Genomic DNA, 22,783 nt, shown 5'->3' on the forward strand with positions numbered 1-22,783 from the left:
CTTAGTCTCCCTATCTCACGTATGTCTAATATCATATTAGGGAGACATAAAGACTACAACTCCCAGAAGTCTATGCACTAAACCGTATATATTCGCCAGTGGGCGCGGCTAAATAAAAGATTGACAATCTGATTACCGGCCCTTATATAGCGGTCGGGTGGTTTCAACAACCCACAGCGAGGCTTAGACCGCATGTCGATTGCTCCGCCTTCTGCGGTGTGGCTCCACCTCTCTTTTCTGTTTTTTAAGTCTTCCTCCGCGGCCGGCGCGTCACTATCTGTGAGGTCACGTGACTGAGACGTTTAGTCGGTTATACTACTTTTTATGCTAAGGCACTCTCCGGTATAAGAAGGCGGCGACAGTGTCTGGAAGCTGGGTTTGGGGGGCAACCTAAGGCTAATCTAGGTTAGGCCCCCGCCGTATTTATTAAGGGCAACCGGACAAACAAGGCCCGGAGGAGGGAGGCGAATCCGCCGTCAGTTCTCCCAGTCAATTGCTTACAGTCCTGAGTGCTTTGCTGCCGAAGAGTCCCCCGGGGGGGAGCTGCAGACATGTCATCTCCCAGCCCGGGAAAGAGGCGGATGGACACCGATGTAGTTAAACTGTATCCTTCCTGACGACAAATTATTGGGGTATAGGTTACATATACTATAAGTGGGTGCTTGACAGTCATTTGTCAGGTACACTCAGTATGTAACTCTGGGGCCCATGTTTTGGATGGATATGGAGCATTGAAATGGGGCAAAACAATGTTCACACTATTCTGCCCCTTCTAGATACATGTAAGTATCTTAATTGTGTAGTGCCATTACTGTGCTTATCCGTGTTCCTTGCCTAGAAGGTAGTAAAGGGGCATATCCTTGTATAAAGAGATCTTTGTACATCAGCTATTAACAGAAACATAAAATAAAGTGACTTACATAAGGAAAAGCATCCCTATATTTCTCTGAAACAAAGAATGCCACATATAGGCACAGTTGCTACTAAGATATACTGTCTTTGATGAGAATGATCTATTTTGATTAAATCCTTTGTTATTGATCTGTTGGCAGGCATGTCTTTCCTAACCCACAGGCCCTCCAGCTGTTCTTGAGCTGGTGGCAGTTGAAGCCTGTTGGGCTATATGAGTTTCAGCTGAAGGGCCACTGGTCAGCTGTGTTTTTTTTTTTTATATAATAAAATAATGATAAATGAATTAAGAAAAGGTGTATTGTATTTGTAACTCAGTAGTTCACATATAACTAAAGTATCATTGTGTAGTTTGTTTTGTACAACTCTAATAGGCCTGTAGGAATTTAGGTATATAGATACGTGTGTGTATTTTCAGTGTCAGTACAGTTAAGGCCTCACACAGGGAGGAGGGGGTGCAGACAAGGAGGATTTTGTTGTTTGTGTCTAGTTAGACAGGGAAAAGATGATGTTATTTTTCGTTTTGTTTTATTTGTGTAACAACAAATTACCAATTCCCCCCTGTCACTGGTCAAGGTTATTTACAACAGGAATGCTTAACCTGTTTAGTTAAATCCTAACTCCTAGCACCCACTGACAGCCTTAGGCTGTTTGGGGATTTTATGGTGATACTGGAATATGTAGTAGAATAACACAGGCTGTGGGATGCATTTTGGGCAAGCCTGTACTCAATAATCATTCTGTTTCTTTGCACCTATTGAGCTTTAACAAACAAGTGGGTTTTTCATTAGACTGCAAATAATTTTCATGGGGGCATTGTTCATGGAACATCTCTGTACTAAGTAAGAGCTTACGCAAGCATTTGTGTACCCCAGTCCTGTTTATGTGCCTAGTCAAAACAAAGGGATCTTTGCAATCTTTTTCTACTTGTCGTTTTTATTGTAAGAGAACAGACAAAAGACTGCAGTCTTAAAGGTTTCATGCTGCCTTATGCTTCCATAAATAGAGAATGGTAGGCACAGGCAGCCAGCAGCTTTTTAACATTTGCTACAATGGCCCTAATTGAAGTGAATGCCATGGTTTTTACCAGCATTTATTTGTTGCAGGACATTAAATACTTTGGTCTGAGCGCAGGTGACTTAAAGGCAGGGTAATGTATGTATTTTATAAAGTTGGGAACATCATCTGTTGTGTCTGTTTTAATCTGACAGGTTTTGTATAGCTGCATTAAAGGAACACCTACAATCCTGATCTCCTGATTGGAGATGTCAGGTCTGCATTGCAGGCCTTTAGCATACAAGGGGTTAACTGGCTAAAACCCTGGAGACAGATTTTTTTTTTTTACAGGAATACATTTCTTTCAGCCTATAAGTATTTAACAATTATTTAGATACAGTTAAAGTAACCCTCATGCTGACAATGTTATGTTGTGTGTTTTAGGTCCCATAACAATATATAGGTTAACAAGTAAAATGTATAAATGTCCTAGCAACTGATCGGACTGTTGGGTTCCAGTGGTATTAAGGGGGTTGTTAGGGGAAAGCCTTCATAGCACAGCTGAGCTCTTCTGTTTTTCTTCTCCTCCCTGTTTTTTGCGTTTGTTTTTGTCCCATAAGTTCCCTCCTAGCCCATGTAATTTCCTTGTGTAGGGTGGGACACTAGGGGATTTTGTTGTGTGGTTATGACATTAACGCTCAGACATGAGTAGTGAAAGGGAGTGTTGTTTGAGGGGTGGGTGGGAGCAGAGGGCAGGTTAATGGGCACCCCGCATCCACTCTGCTTCTTTGTTATTACTGTAACTAAAGTTTGGTAGGAATGTCAGAAAGCCCAATGCCTGTTCTGTAAACCCAGAGGCCCACAAAATCTAGAGGGCCACAAGTGGCACTGCATTTAAGTGTACCACTGAAACTATACTGGCAATCTGTGTAACAGGCCATTTATATAGGTGTACGCTTTTTTATTGCTCTCAGTTTGTCTTTATGTGTGGTTAAAAATATATTTTTCCTAGTACAAAACAATCTTGCATTTACCTTACGTTCACCCTGACCTTTTGCTTTCATCCTTTATTGGGCTGTCTTAGAGTTAACCAGCTCAATTATACATGTTTGAGAACTAATAATAAAAATGGGGGGTGGGGAATGTAACCTATTGTATACAATTCCAAAACAGCATATCAGTCATAACACTGTGTTTTGGTTTTTTTTTTGTGAGGCTAAGGCATTCTGCCAAAATAAATCATAGCTGTTCCTAGCCGTATAGCAGAAGGCCTATTGTACTTTTTTTTTTTTTTTAAGAAGAAAGTGTCCTATATCTAGAGTATGTGTAAAGTTGAAAGAGATTAGAAAAAGACCCTTCCCCCTCTCCCTTAACTTCCTTATTAAACTGTTGCATATTACTAGAGTGGAGCAGGAGTGCTGAGCTGCTTGTTTTGTCAGATTTCTGCCATGTGATTGGCTGCCCTGTTACTACCCGGAAGAAGGGAGAGGGAAGGAACGACTAAACAGCTGATAGAGTGACAAAGGAAAGCTGCCTAGTCTGTCAGGAGGCATTTACGCTGTTTGTATAGGTATTTGTTAAATCAGGTGTGTGTTTATATACATTTCCAAAGATTGTATCTTATAACACACAGTATATTGCTTCCTTTTTAAAATTCATTCAGTTCAAGGGAATTTAGTTTGTTTGAGCTTGCTACTGTTTTAATACATTGTGGTGTGGTCCAATAAAAAATTATTAAAAAAAAAAAAAAAAAAGCAAGCAATAGAAATTGTAATTATTTTCAATTTGTTGTTCCACAAACTTTTTTATACTTATTTTGAAGCCGCTGTTTACTCTGTAATTTTTTTGAAAAAGCATCTTATCTGTTACTCTTAATGCTTGAGCGAAAATAGCTGAAAAGGACGCACTTCTAGGACTTCAGGTGCTAAATTGGATACAAATAGTAGCACTGTGTTGTACAATATGACTATTCAGAGCCAGTTAGGGTTCATGTTACTGGGGGAATACAAGCAAGCATATGTATTGAGAACACATAGGCTTTTAGCCTACTGTGTTCTAAAAGGTTATAGATTGATAAAGGTCTGACTAGACCAGACAGGTACTTTTCTGTAAGGGTTGTCAGATTTTGGGTGTTTCTTTTCCACATTTTTACTTGGCTAAACAGTAAGTGTTGAAATGACTCAAACCTCCCTCTGCTGCCATGAGGATTGCTTGAAAGCTATGGCCATACAACTATCAATTGCAGGCAGTGTTTTGCTGGCTACATTTGCTTCTTCCACTTTGCTGATACTTTCTCGGGAGACCCTGAGAGCAGCCATCATAAGAAAAGGTGTATGTATGTACTGTCTTAAGATACACAGTAGGCAGGCAGTCCCTGCCCCGTAGAACGTACAGTGGTTCGGTAAGATGCAGGCACCAACTGGTGGGTAAAATTGAACAGAGGCTTGGGCATTGACCCTTAAGTGCCAAGACTGGACCAAATTATGTTCTAGCACTCTAAATGTAGGATTTAAACTTCTTGAGGAGGTTCAAATAAACTATCCTCTAGTGCAGGGGCTCCCAACCTTTTTACCCTTGAGCAACATTTAAATATGTAAAAAGCTGGGGAGCAACACAAGCATGAAAAAAAGCTTCTGGGGTGGCCAATAAGGACTGTGATTGGTTATTCAGTAGCCCAGTGTGGACTGGTAGACTACAGGAGGCTCTGTTTGGTAGTACACATGGTCTTTATGTTTCAAAACTTGCCTCCAAGAAATTAAAAATGGTCACCACTGAGGCCACTGGGAGCAGCAGCAAAGGGGTTGGTGAGCAACATGTTGTCCTGAGCCACTGGTTGTGGATCACTGCTCTAGTGCAAACTGTGACCAGTTTTACACCTACCCAGTCCCAAGTGAGTGTTTTGGGTAGCTGTTTGCTGCATTTATGCTGACACTGAATGTGGTGTGGCTGTGGGGTTGTGGCAGCCTCTTGGGGCATCACACACATTTTTTCAGTTTGTTACATTGTATACATCTTCTGAGATAGTAGCCACACCCTAAGACTTTGGCCTTTTACATGAGTAAAATGTTTTACTGGTGCTTTTGAAAAAAGCAATGCTATCTTTACAGTGGACCCTAAGGGCTCTGGCACACGGGCAGATTAGTCGCCCGCGACAAATCTCCCTGTTCGCGGGTGACTAATCTCCCCAAGTTGCCATCCCACCGGCGACAATGTAAGTCGCCGGTGGGATTGCAATTCGGGGAGATTAGTCGCCCGCGAACCGGGAGATTTGCCGCGGGCGACTAATCTCCCCGGGTGCCAGAGCCCTAACATGGTTTTATAGGAGTGGTATTAACACATTATCTCTCTCCTTAAATTCTAGAGGTGCATAGTGAAATCAGTTTGGCCATTTGAAAAAAATATTCATTGTTTGTACTAGTTTCTACCATTGGGGTTAAGATTATTTGGCAGATGTTATGCACGCAAGGGAGTATTGGATGGCATTGAGGCCTCTAGTTTGAATTATGTACTAGTAGAATTTCTTAAAAAGCAATTAACAATATTAAGGAAAATAATATCTTAATTAGGGTCCTTGGCTCAGTTTATGTTTATATGCAATCTATATGTATAAAAATATAAAAAAATATATAAAAATTCTCTTCAAAGCGTTTTGGTCAGTCCTGGGTCCAGCTTAAAGGCATTCTATTACAGGGAAATTGTTTTTCCCCTCAAAACATATACTTTAATAGAGCTCCTCAAGCAGAATCCTTAACTTTCATTTTTTTTTGGAAAGGAAATAGATTTTTAAATTTGATTAGTTTGAGACTAGACATTTTCTTACTTTGCCAAATGCATCCAGCCATGTGACTTGTGCTCTGATAAAACTTCAGTCTCTATTTACTGCTGCATTGCAAGTTGGGGTGAAATCACCCCCTCTCTTTCCCTCCTAGCAGGCTTTTGGGTGAGGAGACACAGAGGTACTAGTAGCATCTACTTGTCACGGCTACTAAAACAGACAATGCTGATTGATTACTGATAATTGTCTCTATAGGTGTTTTAAGCAGAGGCAATTCTCAGTATTATCTATGGCAGGAGATTTTCTGGCGTTTACTAGCTGTGAGAAGTAGCTGCTACTAAGTAGCTCTGTGTGTCTTCACCCTTAAGGGCAGTGACACACGGGGAGATTAGTCGCGCCGTGACAAATCTCCATTGTCGCAGGCGACTAATCTCCCCGCAATGCCATCCCACCGACTAGAATTTAAACTGCTGGTGGGATGGCATACGCGGCACCATGATTTGCCGAAATTGCTGAAGTTTCCTCTCAAGGCAACTTCGGCGATTTCGACAAATCGCGATGCTGCATTTGTCATCCAACCGGCAATTTACATTCTAGCCGGTGGGATGGCATTGCGCCCGCGACTAATCTCCCCATGTCACAGCCCTAAACAGAACAGGCAAGGTAGCAAGAGAACTGCTGTTACTGACACATTTGCTTAATGGTTCAGCTGCTTGAGCTGAAAGTACCTCCATATTTCCGTGTTGCTACCACTGCTCTGCTTTGAGCTAGTAGCAATGCTGGTAGAGAAACCATCCTGTATTTAACAGTCAGCAACCTCAGAGAGGATCATAGGGAATTAGGTAATGCAAAGGCAATCTTATAGATGTAAAAAATGTTTAATCTTTGGTGTCAGTATCTCTTTAAACAAGAAGTAGGTTTTACTTGCAGTGATTTGCAGCAATTTAATGGACGACTTTGCTTCCCTTTGGAAGTGTAATTCCTTGTGGGCAACAAGCACTTTATCTGCCTTTGCCATAAGGGCTACATCACATGGGGTGTGGTGGGGTGTGACTGCCCCTGCTGTCAGGGAAAACCAGTGGTTAAATCATAGATATAATGCATACAGTGAGAGTCAATGGGTTCTGACACCCAACACTCCACTTTACCCTTCCAAAATGCTACCAATGGTAGAACAGCACCCAAGCAAGAGAAATAAGATTGAGTTGATTGACAACAGCTGCCTGAAAGGACTTGTGCAATGCTGGCTGTCTCTGTAAAGCTGGCCATACACGCACCGATAATATCATACGAAACGATATTCGGTGCGTGTATGGCGAGTTGACCGATCGACTCGCCGATCGCACGAAACATCGCAAATCCCCACGTGTGGCCACCTTTAGTCCAGGATCATGCATAATCAACTTAGATTGCTCTCTACACACTATTTTTAAAAAATATATTTATTGGTTGCAAAATAAAATTTTAAATGATAGAATGAATTGTTTGCAATGCACACCATGTGATTATAAAAAAAATTACACCATGAGTCATGACAGTATGCCATTAAAGGGCATGTCAACCCCAAAAATAATTTTTTCATAATGAAAGAAAACATAATTCTAAGCAACTTTCCAATATGAAATAATTAAAAATTATTTGTAAATGTAATTGCTATTGAAAGCAGCATTTCCTGAACTCCTGGTTGTTACATTTTAAACAATGTTGCAACGGTCTGGCTTCTCCAGCAAGGCAGGTCAGTCAGTCTGCTGCCTTGTATGTATGTATTTATAACTTTTTTTATAAAGATATTTATATATATATATATATATGAGTTCCAGAGGTAAGGAGCAGCGAGATAGAAAGGTTTAAGACAAGAGAGTGCAGTGGGTGTGGATGGTGTAAAAAGACAAAGGCTCTGAGAGGAGTGGAGGAGACGACCAGGAACTTGCAGAGAGACCAGTGAAGAAATGTAGTGAGGAGCAGAGGAGTGAAGGGCTTTGAATGTCAGCAGAAGGATTTTGTAAGCTATCCTTGTGTTACATTGTTTCAACAGTCTGAGCCACCAGGGCAGAGAATAGAAAAGGGCTGGCAAACACTGCTTCTAATAGCAATTATAAATACAAATAACTCAAAAACCATTTCAAACTTGTAATAAATGTATATTGCAAAGCTGCATAGAATTTTGGTTTCTTTTATTAGGTAAAAAATTATATTTTGAGTTGCCTTGTCCTTTAAAGGAACAGTAACTCCAAAAAATCAAAGGTTTTAAGTAATAAATATTTAATGCACTGTTGCCCTGCACTGGTAAAACTGGTGTGTTTGCTACAGTAACACTACTATAATTTATATAATAAGCTGCTGTGTAGCCACGGGGAAGCTGGAAAAAAGGAGAAAAGGCACAGGTTACATAGCAGATAACAGATAAGTTCTGTAAAATACAATAGTGTTTTATCTGTTATCTGCTATGTGCCTGTGCCTTTTCCCCTTTGAATGGCTGCCCTCATGGCTACATAGCAGCTTGCTTTATATAAATTATAGTAGACTTTCTGAAGTAAACGCACAACTTTTACCAGAGCAGGGCAACAGCACATTACATTTTAGTTACTTTTATACACTTTCATTTTTTGGTGTTACTGTTCCTTTAAGCCTTCCAAGGAAGGGGGTCTCGAAACACCTACTTAACACTTATTAGAAAGTGCTGCAGCCACACACAACATACGGTCAGGGCATTTATGGTCTCAAGCTATTTTGTGTATTCCCTTTTTATTTTAAAGGGGAGGGAGATTGATTAGAATAAAAAAACGTTTCAGGAAGGAGGTCCCAGCCCCATAGTGTTTACATGGTGAAAAAAAAATCTCTTTTATAAGGTAAAACAACAAATTTTTCAATAATATTATGGGTGAATTTGACATTTCACATATTTAAAAAAAAAAAAAAAAATTGAAGACCTTTATTGCCATGGCTCGTAGGGTGATTGCCATTTTCTGTTGATTGGTGGACTAAAGCTAAAATGCTCCCAATTGCCCTTCAGTAAGCCTAAATAGTAATTGCCTGAACCCTGCTGATGCACTAATGGTTCAGTCTATTATTGCTTGGAAATACAGAAGCAGATGCTTGAGTAGTAACTTAACCCACGAGTGTACTGCTGATTACCATTTTGGTCAGTGATGGGACAACTGTGCAAGTTTTACTATCTGTTTTCCAGCACATGCAAATATTTCTTGTCAGCAACAGTCTTATTTTATATAAGAAATGGTTTCATCTGAAGATATGTAGAGCCATACATGACAATGCCCACTTAATTCCACTAAAGTAATAAAACAGTGTATTCTTCACAGCGTGGCTGTTCGCTGCTGTTCATATGTGTGCCATAGCTTTGTTACTGATTAATTGATAAGCCACCATGACTCCTAAGGTTACCTGTTTTGCAAAATGGACCAAACCTATCTAAAGCTGGCCACACATGTGGCAATTTTCGATCTTTCGTGGATCCCAGGCCAGTAATCGCATCTGCCCAATTTGGCCCAAAATGCAGATGGTCAAATCAGGCAGAGATCTGTTCATTTGGCAACCCGTTAGTACAGGTATAGGACCCGTTATCCAGAATGCTTGGGACCAAGGGTATTCCGGATAAGGGGTTTTTCTGTAATTTGGATCCCCATACCTTATTGATACTACAAAATTAGTAATTCAGAGCTTTCTGGATAATGGGTTTCCGGATAATGGATCCCATACCTGTAGTTTGTCTCCACATGTACGGCCAGCTTTAAATATCTAAAGTCCATGCACCCCTAAAAGGATAACTGGTTTGCAAAAGAATCTATACTTAGATGACATTTTCTAGTTCAGGAAAGTTTAGGCCTTGATGCTGATAAGTTTGCATATGGCTTTCTACCTAGACAATGAGAGTGTCAGAATGTTCCATTTCATGTGGTGCTAGCAGTCATTGCAAACAGGAAAAAAGTTTATCTTTTGCCAGAAGATGGTCTGCAGATGCTTTAGCACATGTGACTTGGGAGGCAACTGGGAGTTTGTGCTTAGTGTCTGGCTTCTTGATCACCGTACACAACGTAGGGGTTGTTTCACATGAATTTCCTTAATCCTTCTGTTATGGACTTTTAACAATTGTATTGGAATGGAAATATTTGGTTCGTTCAAAATAGGTCACACTATTGATGCAAAATTGGGGTGGGGGGAAACTACTCAGGACAGATACTGTTCTTGTCTCCTGCAACTCCTTATGTCATAAAGAAAATTAGTTTCAAGCACTCTCCCAGTTTTCAATAAGTTGTATCAACCGTTACCAAACTATATCTGCCTTTCTAAAATGGGTAACCGCCAAAGTCTTATGTCTGACCCTAGTTCGCTTTCTGTTACATGAGAATGCAGATATCAAGGAGGAAACCAGATAGTGGGAAGTAAAACTGGAGTTTTTGTTTCTTTTGTCATCTCACACTCCAGACTACATTGCATCTAAAAGCAGCAATACATAGACAGAAGGGCCATGTGGACAGAGAGTGCCACATACGCCAATCTATGTGGATCATTTGTCCAAAGCACTAACTCCTCTTCACTTCCTCATCTACCAAATTATCATTATTATTATCATTCCCTGGGTGACGGACCATGTACTCATGTCACATGTTGCCTCCAGTTCACTGAGACTAGTCTAAATACAGTGTTACATACAGCATTTTTAATTGCTTGATGGCTAATATTTTAAGTGACAAAATTAATACTATGTTATTATTAAGAACTCTATGCAAGTATAGAATCTCTGGTTCCCTTTAAATAGCCATATTGTGTTGCTAGTTTATGGAGCAGGAATTAAACAAACAGAAATATGGTGTTGCCTAGATCCTCAGAGTTGGACCAGCCAGGAAGGGTTGTGGTTGTGCTTTTTTTTTTTTTTTCGTTCTTTTCGTCATCTTGCAATCTGACTGTTCTTTTAAAAGGGATCTGTCATCCCTTATATGCAAGTAACCTTATGTATACTTAAGGGTGACCTTGTAGTAAGTCAGTCTGCCCTGAAAGCACCCAAACAGCTGGCTGAGGTGTCCTGAATATCAAACAGTTATTTGTTTGAAAGTGTGCGTGTGTGGTCAGTAAAATGTTACATATTACATATACCTTACACATTTCCTTCCAGTACATTCATCCTTTTTTTTTTTTTGCCATCCACCCTTCCTTCCCTCTGGTAGCGCTTTACCTTTTATTCCTGTATAAATATCTACTGGGCTTTTAATTCCAATTCCCCTTTCCTCTACTTCTCATTGTATCTTTGGATTTATTTTGTTCTCTCACTGTTAACCAGCACTGCAGATGTAGTAAATGTTGTTTAAACCAGCCAGTTAAAAAATGTTTACAGGTTAAGATTTCCTGCAGGAGTTATTTTAACTTTCAGTCTCATGGTGTTTTTTTATTTTGAGGTTTTGGAATGGTTGTGTGTTATCGCAAATCTTTAAAGTGATACTGACACGAAAAGACTAATTTTCAAAATATGACCGTACATAAAAATAATAAATCTATAGGTCATGTTGATTATTTTTCCCTGATAGGGCTGCTTTTGTAAATAATTGTTACTTAAAGTTCCTAAACCTGACTGTTTTGCCAATGTGACTGTCCCTTCTCAGCCTGTCAGTTATAGCTTCTAATGCTAATGGACTCCTGCTGCACAAATATGGCAGCCCCCTCCATAGAGGAACATGGGGGATCAGATAGGTTATGTAGAAGCCTCAGATAATACTTTAATGGCAAAATTATAAAACTTATGCATGTTATGAGATATTTAAAAAGTAATTTAATGTCAAGTGTCAGTATCTCTTTAATGGTGGCCATAAACATTACAATTGTCAGTGACAATGGTCACAGGAAGCTCGCTTCATACCCTCAGTTAACGCTGAGAGCTGATTCCTCAGCTATGCAGGTAGAAACAAAAGAATTCTACCCCTATCTGATGATTCAGCACTAAATTCCTGCCCATGCTCGCGCACCTTCAAAGTCCTGATTGACGCAATGACAGATATTGAAGATCGCAAATTGCCATGTGTGGCCACCTTTAGAAAGATCCCTCTCTACAGTAGTCTCTAATATGGCTCAAGAGGTGAAAAATTTTGAGTACAGAAGGGCTTATAGCATGGCAATGGGTTTGTTTGTTTTTCAACACTTTTCTCACATAAAATAAAACCTCCATTCTTTCAGCCTTGGTATGATATGTGTCTGCTGGAGTAAACTGCTGGTGAATTAGGCATGAGAATTATTATATGTTCCAGTTTTCCATGTATATATCATGATCATATCCCACCTCTTTTAATTCCTATTCTGGGTATTCCTACCTTGGTCAGCTTCATAACTGAGATCATTATACCCTTTATCAGCTTAGCCTTTTGTCTGATCGGCCGTGATAGATCTCTATCGTGGGCAACTAATCTCTCTGAAATGCCTCTCCACTGGTAACAAAGGGAATCGGTAGTGGAAAGGACTACGCATCATTTTAGTTTTTTCAAGCATGCCTGAATTTTCCTCCTGCAGGCAACTTTGCGCAACATCAGAAAACCGAAGTGATGCATAAGCCTTACCTCTTTTTAGTGGTGGAAAGGCATTTGGGAGAGATTAGTTGCCTGCAGTAGTAGAGATCTATCACAGGCAACTAATCTCTCTGTGGGACATTGCCCTAATGTTCCTTTGGAGCACTGGAGACCAAAACGCGTTGCATATTTTAAATGGGGCCTAACCAGTGTAACCAGCCTAACCAGTGTAGATTACCCTCATGAATCTATGTAGCGTTTAACGCAGCAAAGTGTTGTATGGCACCTGTTATCCTGACTGATCGAGACCTGTGGTTTTCCAAACAAGGGATTGTGAATGCTTTGGGTCACCATGCCTTAAAGCTGCTAAACATTGATAAAAAAAAAACAATAGTATTATTTTGCAACCAATATGTATGTATGTATGCTAGCTTAGAGATCAGCAAATATTGTTTTATTATTACGTGAGCAAAACCATAGTAAACAAATTGCTGTTATCAAATGGATCGCACATGACTATGCTTACAGCTTTCACACTGCAGATGCACAAAATATACTCTAGTCCAATGCCAGGTCCTGTAAAAAGTTAATAGTTCTTCCACACTGATTTTAGTAGTGTTAATGCCACATAAGCCACTTAGTTTTTTTTTTTTATATATACTATTTTCTTTATCACCTACCTATAAATAGATATAGCCAGGAATGTGAACTCTGTGGCACACTAGTCCCATGTGGATTAAAAGCTACTTACGGAAGATTTTAAGATCATAGACCCATTAGATGTCAGTTGACAAGTTTACTGTTGGTGGCCATTTTATTGTTAGACTGACTGAGGAGATGAATGGTACCTCTCTGATCACATCGATAGCTAAAACATAATAGTGGGGTAAACTAATAATCTGACATCTGATGTGCAAATGATCTAAAAAATCTTCTGTAAGTAGCTTTTAAACAGTAGGGCCCGGTGTGCTAGTGGTAACCTTTTACTTGACCTGGATTTAGACTGCAAAGTGCAGTGTTAATTATATTTGTATTTAAAAAATAGGCCTGCCAACTTCTATAGTTCAATTCAAGCAATCTGTAATATGTATCTCACTAGGCTAATGTAAACTAGACTAATACTTTTTTTCATGAAACAATGCAGCTTTCGTCCTTCCTCCCTAGACCTTTTCCAAGCTGAATTAGGAATGTGCGAACAAAATGTTGGACTTGATGGAAGTGTGTCCTTTTTTTTCCCCCCCCCCCCTCATCCTTAACAACAGTTGTGTTACTATGTAATTATGGCTGCCATAGCAACATGCAGCAGGAAATCCAGCGTTTGAACTTGTTTTGGATATTTTAATGTCAGATTCTATTCACGGAGAGTTTATTTTGTGTACAGGCTGTCTCCTTTCAGTGGGCTGTATCTGGTATCTAGGTGCAGTGAGGCTGGAAATTGGGTGCAGTGAACACTTGTCTGAATGAGAGATGTGCTTGTGTTAACTGTGGCGACTGGAGTGTTCTGTTTCACACAGACATCATCAGAAGGGACTAGATGTTTGCAATGGTAATGAAAAGGCATGTGACAATGGAAACCAGCTGATAACCTACATACCGTGCTTTCTTTAAAATTATTTTAAAATTTATTTCATTTTGAGTCTTCTGTCCCACATCTTTAGTTCTGCAAATAACCTTTAGTCTCAGTACTTAACAAACAGCTGTAAACAACAAATTATTTATCTGTAGAATTTGAGAAGTTGGTGCATATGCATGCTTGCTAGGCCCAAAATAACCTACAGCCAACTGAAATGCAAACCTGTTATATTTGGTTATCTGAATCACATAATGCTATAATGCATAACGTACTCAGAGATTTATATATGTTTATGTATGCCAGCCAATAATAGAAGCTACTTTGACCCACTAAAACTCAGAGGTGACTAAGTTCCTTTTTTATTTTCAGGGCACATGATCATGTTATACATTTTATGACAAGCTATATGCTCAACGTGTACATTTTTAATCCAGGCACCCATGAATGCTCCTTTCATGATATGTGTACATACAATAACTATTAATAATGTTATAGAAACTCTTGAACTTGATTAATGATATTTACTGATATTGGAAATGTAATGTTGGAAAAGTGATGGTTGCATTTGGTGGATTTTGGAATATGGACACATCATAGCAAAACAATGATGGCAACATATGGTGCACCTACCTATAATGACTTCAGAGTTTAAGGGGAACTCTACCCAAACACAACTTGAGCTTTGTGAAAAGAGAGTGAAAACATAATTTCAAGTAACTTTGCAATATACATCAGTTAAAAAATGTGCATTCTTTTCATGATTTTTAATATAATATGGTTTGGAACATTAACCTAAACTTAGCCCCCTGTTCTCCTGCTGATCTGGCTGACTGCTTTGTGACTCAAAAAAAAAAAAAAAAAACAGTAGTTGGCAAGTCTTAAGTCTGCTTTCAGCCTGCAACCTCCAAATCCCACTCCCTCCAAATCCAGTCTCTGCACACGTGATGTCAATAAGGAAAGGAACAGTGTAGTGCATTGTAGGTTATGTAGTTCCTGCTTGCTGCCTGTAAGCTGTGAAGAAGTTGTTACAATTTGTAACTTCAGTGTTTTGGTCCCTTCTTCCCTGCCAGGATTTCCAATGATGCAGGGAGAGAACAACTATATTGCAGCTGGATTTCAGCATATAAAATTGGTATTTATTCATACTTTTTGATGGAACAAATGACAGTCAAAGGTGTATTAGGGGTCTTTGTGTTGTGTGGGTCTCTAACAAATTTTGGTTCAGAAGCCAGATTTCCCCTTTAAAGAGACTAACCCCTTAGACCTCAATCCGAGCTATTAGTTTATTCCACTTTCAGTCAGGCCCACTGAAACTAATCATTTTGACAGGACTCTATTCAAATGCACTGAAGTTAGAAGGATTTTTGTTAATAAACCACACGTTTAGCTCATCTCTCCAAGTTGGAAAGTCTTGCCAGAATTGTGGGAGGTAACGTACCAAGCCTCAGTGTTGTAACTGTAACTCTTTCTGTTCTCTTTGCACTGCCACTTTCTTGTTTACTGCTGCCTCTGGACTATCTGCTGTGACAGAACAGGTGATGTGTCCAATGAACTGTGACTGGCTTGTAAATCAGTGTTGTGTGAATTACTGCCAGTGAGCAGCTGCAGATGTTTATGAACAAAAGTCTGATGGAAGACCTCCACATAGGGTCAGCCTAAAGCACTCAGGCAGATAGATGTAGGGAAGTCAGTGGTGGTGGAGTTTTGGGCTGCTTAAAAAAAAAGGCCAAAATATAAGAAATATGTATATATGTCATGGCCCGAAAATTAAAAATAAAATATAAATATATATATATATATATATATATATATATATATAATATAAAATAATGGTAGAAAGCAGGCACTCGCGTCTACTCAGATCAAAAGTATGCCTGGGTGCAGTATCAAAATTATTGCAACATAGTAGAAACAAATGCCGCACTCACAGGACTTAGTGAAAAATAAAGAATGCTTTTATTGTGAAAAAACGTCAATCTAACGTTTCGGCCGTATCCACAGCCTTTTTCAAAATGAGAAAGGCTGTGGATACGGGCGAAACGTTAGATTGACATATTGACATATAGTGCACTCTGAAATTGGCTTAATAAAATGGCTCTTGATTTATGAAACATGGCTCCTAATTTAAAAAATTCCCTTGGAGCAGCAAATAGATCTCTCTCCTGCTTTTTTTGTGGCAGAGTACTTGTTGTGTCTTATTAAATAGTTCCAGGAAGACCTTTGGCTGAAAAGTGACCCCAGTAAAACTTCACTTCATGGGTCTCTGCTGCATACTGGCTCCATTCTATAAGTGCAACAGAACCTGCAACTCTCCCCTCCATCACTTGCATAACAAACATGGTTCCCTCACCCTGTACCAATCCCTCTTTCTGGTATACTGTTTAAAACTAGCTGAATGGAAAAAGGTGTTTGGAAGTAAGTTTTCTTAATTAAGTTTTTATAAATATCGTTACTACATTTTTATAGGAAGAATATATATTTGTGTTTATGTAGCTCTACTTGTGAGCAGCGCTGTACATTAAAATGTAAATATGTTCAATACATATAAACATACTTAGGGTATAATATGCCTCTATTATACGGTCTATGTTTGTCATTGATTGTCATCAATGACAGGGGCTTTGATTGCTTTTAGATATTCAGTCGAATTTTACTTTACATTATGATGGCAAATCCTATTTATTATACTACCTCCCTTTGTTGTGCTAAATTAACCACAAATATGGTGGTTATGCTTATGCTGTTTTGTCTTGTACATGCCATTCCCAATGTTTCTGCTCAAATGTCTAACAAACCAACATTATGTTCGATGTTCTTGCAAAATATTTCCTTCATGGCGATATGGGGAAGTGGAAGATTCCCAAGATATTGGCAAAAGGTTTTCTCTTATCCTGGAGACAAAACCCTAAGAGAGATATGAAAATCATCCATATTGTGAGTTTCAATTCCTGACAGTAGCTGGATCTTTGAAATCTAAGATTTCTTTGTAGGATACTTTAAAAAAGAAGGAAAGGCAAAAACTTAAATACAGCCATAAACACTGAAAGAATTGCTGCCTGAGTCCTTATTTAAAAGAAATGCCACATTTCTTTCTTTCTATTCCATACACATGAGCTTCTGTGCCAGACTTCCTTCTCTCTGCTCAAACCTTTCACCGCACGGCACAAGCCTGTGCAGCTTGTTCCTCTCTCCCCTCCCTTTCCTCAGCAGCGAGAGATACAGGCGCCAGGAGAGATGCAAGCAGGAAAGTGATGTCAGACCAAGCTAATATGACAGCTGCTATCTTAAAGGAACAGTAACACTAAAAAATAAAAATGTTTTAAAATAATTAAAATCTAATGTACTGTTGCCCTGCACTGGTAAAAGTTGTGTGTTTGCTTCAGAAAGACTACTGTAGTTAATAGAAATAGGTGTTGTGTAGCCATGGGGGCAGCCATTAAAATTGAAAAAAGGAGAAAAGGCACAGGTTACATAAGAAGATAACAGATAACTGTGTAGAATACAATGGGAATCTATGCTACTTATCTGTTATCTGCTTAGTAACCTGTGCCTTTTCTCCTTTTTTCAATTTAAATGGCTGCCCCCATGGCTACACAGCAGGGTATTTATATAACTGCAGTAGTGTTTATGAAGAAAACACACAACTTTTACCAGTGCAGGGCAATAGTACATAATATATTAATTATTTTTATACACTTTCATTTTTTGGTGTTACTGTTCCTTTAAACAGGGGGAGCTTCTAGGGCTGTTTACTCGGGTATAGTAGAGCTTTCTGCAGAATAAATATAGCGGTCTAGCTTGAACTATTGTGGCTAATCTATTGGCAGTAAAATTCCAGTTGTATGGCATATCATTTAAAAAGAATTGCTCTTTACTGGGTACCATATAAACACCCAGATAACTCTGTGTACAAACTTCACTATCAGGACAAGACCCTTTGTCTTCAATCCTTGGCTTGTACTGGCAAGATAAGATTGTATTAAAGTTCAGGATGAGCCAGTGGTCCGAGTATGTGACTGAAATGTTGATTCTGCACAAATAAAGGATTTTTTAAAAAATTTTTACAAGTCCAGCGAGTGCTGAGTTTATCCTGATCTGTGTTTCACATTTATTTACACAGCACCCAGGCAGGGTCCTTCTACTGTGTGCCCACCATCCCTCTACTATGTTATTTACTGGGACATAAGGTGCACATCATAAATGGTTGTTTTACCTTGGTGCCTGAGCTGAGAAACAACATTAAACAATCCAGAGGAAGGGCACTCAAAGGATTTGCTGAATTAATCTTCCAAAGGTTTATTTTGCTCAACATTTAAGCACCCATGGCATGCTTACTTGGTATTGGACTTACACTGAAACTGTTTAAGTAACCCTATCTTCCCTAAGATATATTTCTGGCCAAAAATTTGTTACAAGAAAATGAAGTCTTGTTTCTTCCAGTTCCAGCCCAGTGGATCTCTGAGGTTAAACACCTCTGTATGTTGCAAAACCTAATATACAAAGCTAAAGGCGGCACCAAAAAATACCAAAAGATTTAGGGCAGGTGGCTTGCATGGGCAATGTTTTTTTTTGTTTTTTTTTAAGTTTTTATTTAGGATTTTAACAACAAAAAAGTTTAGAGAAAGAGAGCAGGGAGAAGAAAGGGTATAGAGTGCTTTAGCGAGCCAGGCAGATTTATTCAGTTTGTGCATTTAACCTGGTATCCCACACTGCGTTGAATTTGGCTGGACAGCCTCTGGAAATGTAGACCAATTTTTGTTTAGGTAACACATCATTGACTAGTTTTTTCCAAAAGGTAAGCGAGGGGGCAGATGTCGATTTCCAGTTTAGCAAAATGGCTTTTTTAACATAGAATAGCAATTGTAGATAGCATAACCGTTTATATGACGATAGCCCCAGGTCCTCTAGCACCCACAGTAAACATAACTTTGGGGAGTGTATGTTAGGGAAAGCCAGTGTTTCATTAATGTATTTCAATACTGCTGACCATAATTGTTGAATGGCTGGACATTCCCAGAATACATGGAGAAACGAGCCTACTGCTGTATTACATTTGGGACATAAATCTGACGTTTGAGGATATATCTTTGCTAATCTGTGGGGTGTTAAATATGCACGGTTAATAAATTTAGTTTGGATATACCTGTCTGATTGACATTGTTATTTCGGGAATCTGATCAAGAGCATCCTCCCACATTTCATCATCCAGGTCTGGTATGTCGCTCTGCCATTTAATATTGGTCTTAGCTAGCGGGTTTGGGGTAGATTGCCACAGTAGATTATAAAACCATGACATAGCCTTCCCCAAGTCTGGTCTATGCAGGTATTTTTCAAGCGAGGTGTCTGTCACCTGTATAGGTCTAGTAGGAAACTGGGCGTAAAAAGCATGCCTGAGTTGTAGGTAGCGAAAATACATGGCAGGGGTAAGCTCAAATTCCTCTTTAAGGGTATTGAATTGTTTCAATTCCCCATCTTTCACAATATCCTGCAATGTTTTAATGCCTTTACCTGCCCATTGACTAATCTCTGGCATAGAGTCGAAATGGGCCAGTGTGGGATTACCCCATAAAGGAGTTCGAGGGGAACCATATCTGGAGGGATTTCTGTGCTTGTTGGAGAGATCTTTGGAAGATCGTAATCACAGTGAGCATTGGGATAGTAGTGCGGTAGTGGCGAGAGGGGCCCCTGTATGGGAGTTTAGCTAGGGCTTCTAGGGAGCGTAGGGTCGCAGCTTCTAGCATGACAGCTGGGTTGTCTGCTGCTGGCGTAAACCATCAGTGTGCATAGACGAACTGACTGGCCCAAAAGTATAATTTGAAATCTGGCAATGCCAGCCCGCCTTTATTTCTGGGCGCTTGTAGGATTTTAATATTGAGGCGGGGGTGTACCCCAGCCCAAAGAAATCCCCGAATTATTCTATTGAGGTTACATAGTTACATAGGGTTGAAAAAAGACCAGTGTCCATCAAGTTCAACCCATCCAAGTAAACCCAGCACACTTAACCCACACCTACCAATCTATACACTCACATACATACACTATATATACAACCACTAGTACTAACTGTAGATATTAGTATCACAATAGCCTTGGATATTCTGATTGATCAAGAACTCATCCAGGCCCCTCTTAAAGGCATTAACAGAATCTGCCATTACCACATCACTAGGAAGGGCATTCCATAACCTCACTGCCCTCACCGTGAAAAACCACCTACGCTGCTTCAAATGGAAGCTCCTTTCCTCTAATCTAAAGGGGTGACCTCTTGTGCGCTGATTGTTTTTATGGGAAAAAAGAACATCCCCCAACTGCCTATAATCCCCTCTAATGTACTTGGACAGAGTAATCATGTCCCCTCGCAAGCGCCTCTTTTCCAGAGAAAACAACCCCAACCTTGACAGTCTCACCTCATAGTTTAAATCTTCCATCCCCTTAACCAGTTTAGTTGCACGTCTCTGCACTCTCTCCAGCTCATTAATATCCTTCTTAAGGACTGGAGCCCAAAACTGCACTGCAGTGCAGTGATTAAACCATTGAGCTTTGGGGATAATCGGAGAATTATGGAAGGCATAATGGGCTATGTTTTTAAAGTAAACTACCCCTTGTCTTTTCAGCACCAACATTTCCTAAAGGATTGTTACCCTGTCAAGAGTTTTGGCTGTGCGAGGGCAGGTGCAGAGTACTGAAGCTTGGGTATTCACCCTTTTCATTTAATACATACGTGCTCTGTTTGTTTAAATCTCCATGATTGCTTGTTCTGTTCAAGAAATACTGTTATTTAAAAACTGTGCTTAAAATTTCAATTACAAAAATGCACTTTGTATAAAAAATTATGCTGTGTTCCTTAACCCACTGTTTTAGTATTGAAAGCAAACATGAAGTTACAATCCTAGGAGGACTCAATGAATTTATAGTGAAGTTTTATGGACCACAAGGAAGTAAGTCAACTTTTTCTGGCATTGTATTAACTGAGCTTTGGTTTTAAAAAATATATAAATCCCAGTTTTTTTTTATTGCTGGTGTCATTCTGATTAATTTATTCAAAATATGAGGGCATTCAAACATTGACTGCAGTTTTACCAAGATTACAAGAGGTACAGAAGTTCCTACCATGTTCATGCATTAGTTAAATAATACCCTGTAATCTTGTGCAAGCATCCCTTCTGAACACACAGACTGACTGCTACTTAATTGAATGTTTGACTGTCACCAAATAATGTAGGGTGCAGGAAACTGTAGCCATGCACCCTAGTGAAGGCTGGCTGACCACACCACCCATATGAAATCTGCTTTGTTACAGTTATCCAGATGTGATGTAATTTTCATATAGGTTGTTGGGTCGTCCAGCCTTCAGTAGGGTGCATGGATATTGTTCCAGAAGCATACTTAATAAACCTTTTAAATTATTACTAGAGGTAGGGCTGCCCAGTGATGTAAAATAATCCTTATTGTGAGAACCCTATGCTAGGCAGAGAAACCCGAGTAGTAAAGAGCTTAAAAAAAGTCAAAGTAAGCAAGCACAACTGTACAACATAGGTTGTAATTATTGTGTCCCTTGGGAAGGCTGTACAGTAGGTAAAGTAATTGTGGCTCTTGCTTAAGTTTTGTAATATTTATTATTATCCCTGTGATGATTTTGATATTTGAACTGTGTGCCTAATTTAACTGACTGAGAGGGAATATTTGCTTTTATTTATAGATGGATGCTTGATAATCATTACTACATTATGGATAGAGTTGCCACCTGGCTGGCATCTTATTGGCCTAGCTGGAAAAATTGATGCCTGGTGTCAATGTTATTAATAGAAAAGAAACATAAAAAATATAGGAAGTCAGTATGGCTATTATTTTTTCCACTAAACGTGGCAACCCCAGTAACCAGCCAGGTAGAGTTTTCTCTTCAGAAGAAGTGTAGAGAAGCAGTTCTCTTAGGAGCATTGCTTTCTCATAGATGGGTATTAACCTCTAGGCTCTCATGCTGGGATAGTGTTCATGTATCCTCATGAATATAGTGACATTTTGGTTTTTTTTAACAAGATTATAATAATTATAAAAGGTAAACACATGCTATAAGTGTTCTTTGGTCACAAAGCAAAATGTTTTTTTGGGTCTCCTAAGAAAGTTTTTCTTATGTTGTATATAGATGCTTTCATATATGCCCTTTGTAATTGCAATTACAAAAAGTAATGCATGCCCAGATTTTGTAGTTTGGCTGATTTTTAATGTACCTAGCAATGTTTTTGGCATGTTTGTTTGGAGATCCTGTGTAATCCCAGTTGGTCGATTTGCGAAGTCTCTTGGCAGGTAAATGTGGTACGTGTGTCCACCATTATGTTGTGTGACCGCCTTAAAGGAGAACTAAACCCTAAAAATGAATATGGCTAGAAATGCCATATTTTATATAATAAACTAGTGCTGGGCGGTATGACCAAAAATTTATATCACGGTATTTTTCAAAATTATATCGGTATCACGGTATTTGACGGTATTTTTTTTCCCCATGCATGATTAGGTGACCACCCCAAACACCCGCCACCCGCACCCCCCCGCCACCCCAAACACCCCCCCATCCGCACGCAGCCCCCCCACCCCCCCATCCGCACGCACCCCCCACCCCAAACACCCCCCCATCCGCACACACCCCCCCCACCCCACCCCACCCCACCCCAAACACCCCCCCATCCCCTTCACATAAATATAACCCCCCCCACCCCATCCCACCCCCCCAAACACAACCCCATCCCCTTCACATAAGTATAACCCACCCACCCCCACCCCAAACACCCCCCCATCCCCTTCACATAAATATAACCCCACCCCCCCCAAACACAACCCCATCCCCTTCACATAAATATAACCCCACCCCCCCAAACACAACCCCATCCCCTTCACATAAAATATAATTACTGGCCAGGCACCCCCCGACAGCTCACATTGGTATCCGACTCTGAATGCGTCCTAGCGATGGCGCTTTTGTAGAGTGTGCGCGCTGACGTCACGTGCGCGCTGACGTCACGTGCG

At 39.8% G+C, this 22,783-nt stretch overlaps 1 protein-coding gene across 1 annotated transcript in view; it reads left to right on the forward strand.

The window, feature by feature from the left end:
* The first annotated feature begins 305 nt into the window (after window positions 1-305).
* Window positions 306-22,783, forward strand: part of ube2h (ubiquitin conjugating enzyme E2 H) — a 35,938-nt gene continuing 13,460 nt past the window's right edge. The window contains 2 exon segments of the mRNA NM_001004909.1: window positions 306-604; window positions 20,624-20,700. Coding sequence (NP_001004909.1) covers window positions 552-604; window positions 20,624-20,700 — 130 coding nt within the window. The 5' untranslated portion in view covers window positions 306-551.

The sequence above is a fragment of the Xenopus tropicalis genome, chromosome 3, assembly GCF_000004195.4.
Source record: "Xenopus tropicalis strain Nigerian chromosome 3, UCB_Xtro_10.0, whole genome shotgun sequence".
In the NCBI taxonomy this organism is placed as follows: Eukaryota; Metazoa; Chordata; class Amphibia; order Anura; family Pipidae; genus Xenopus; species Xenopus tropicalis.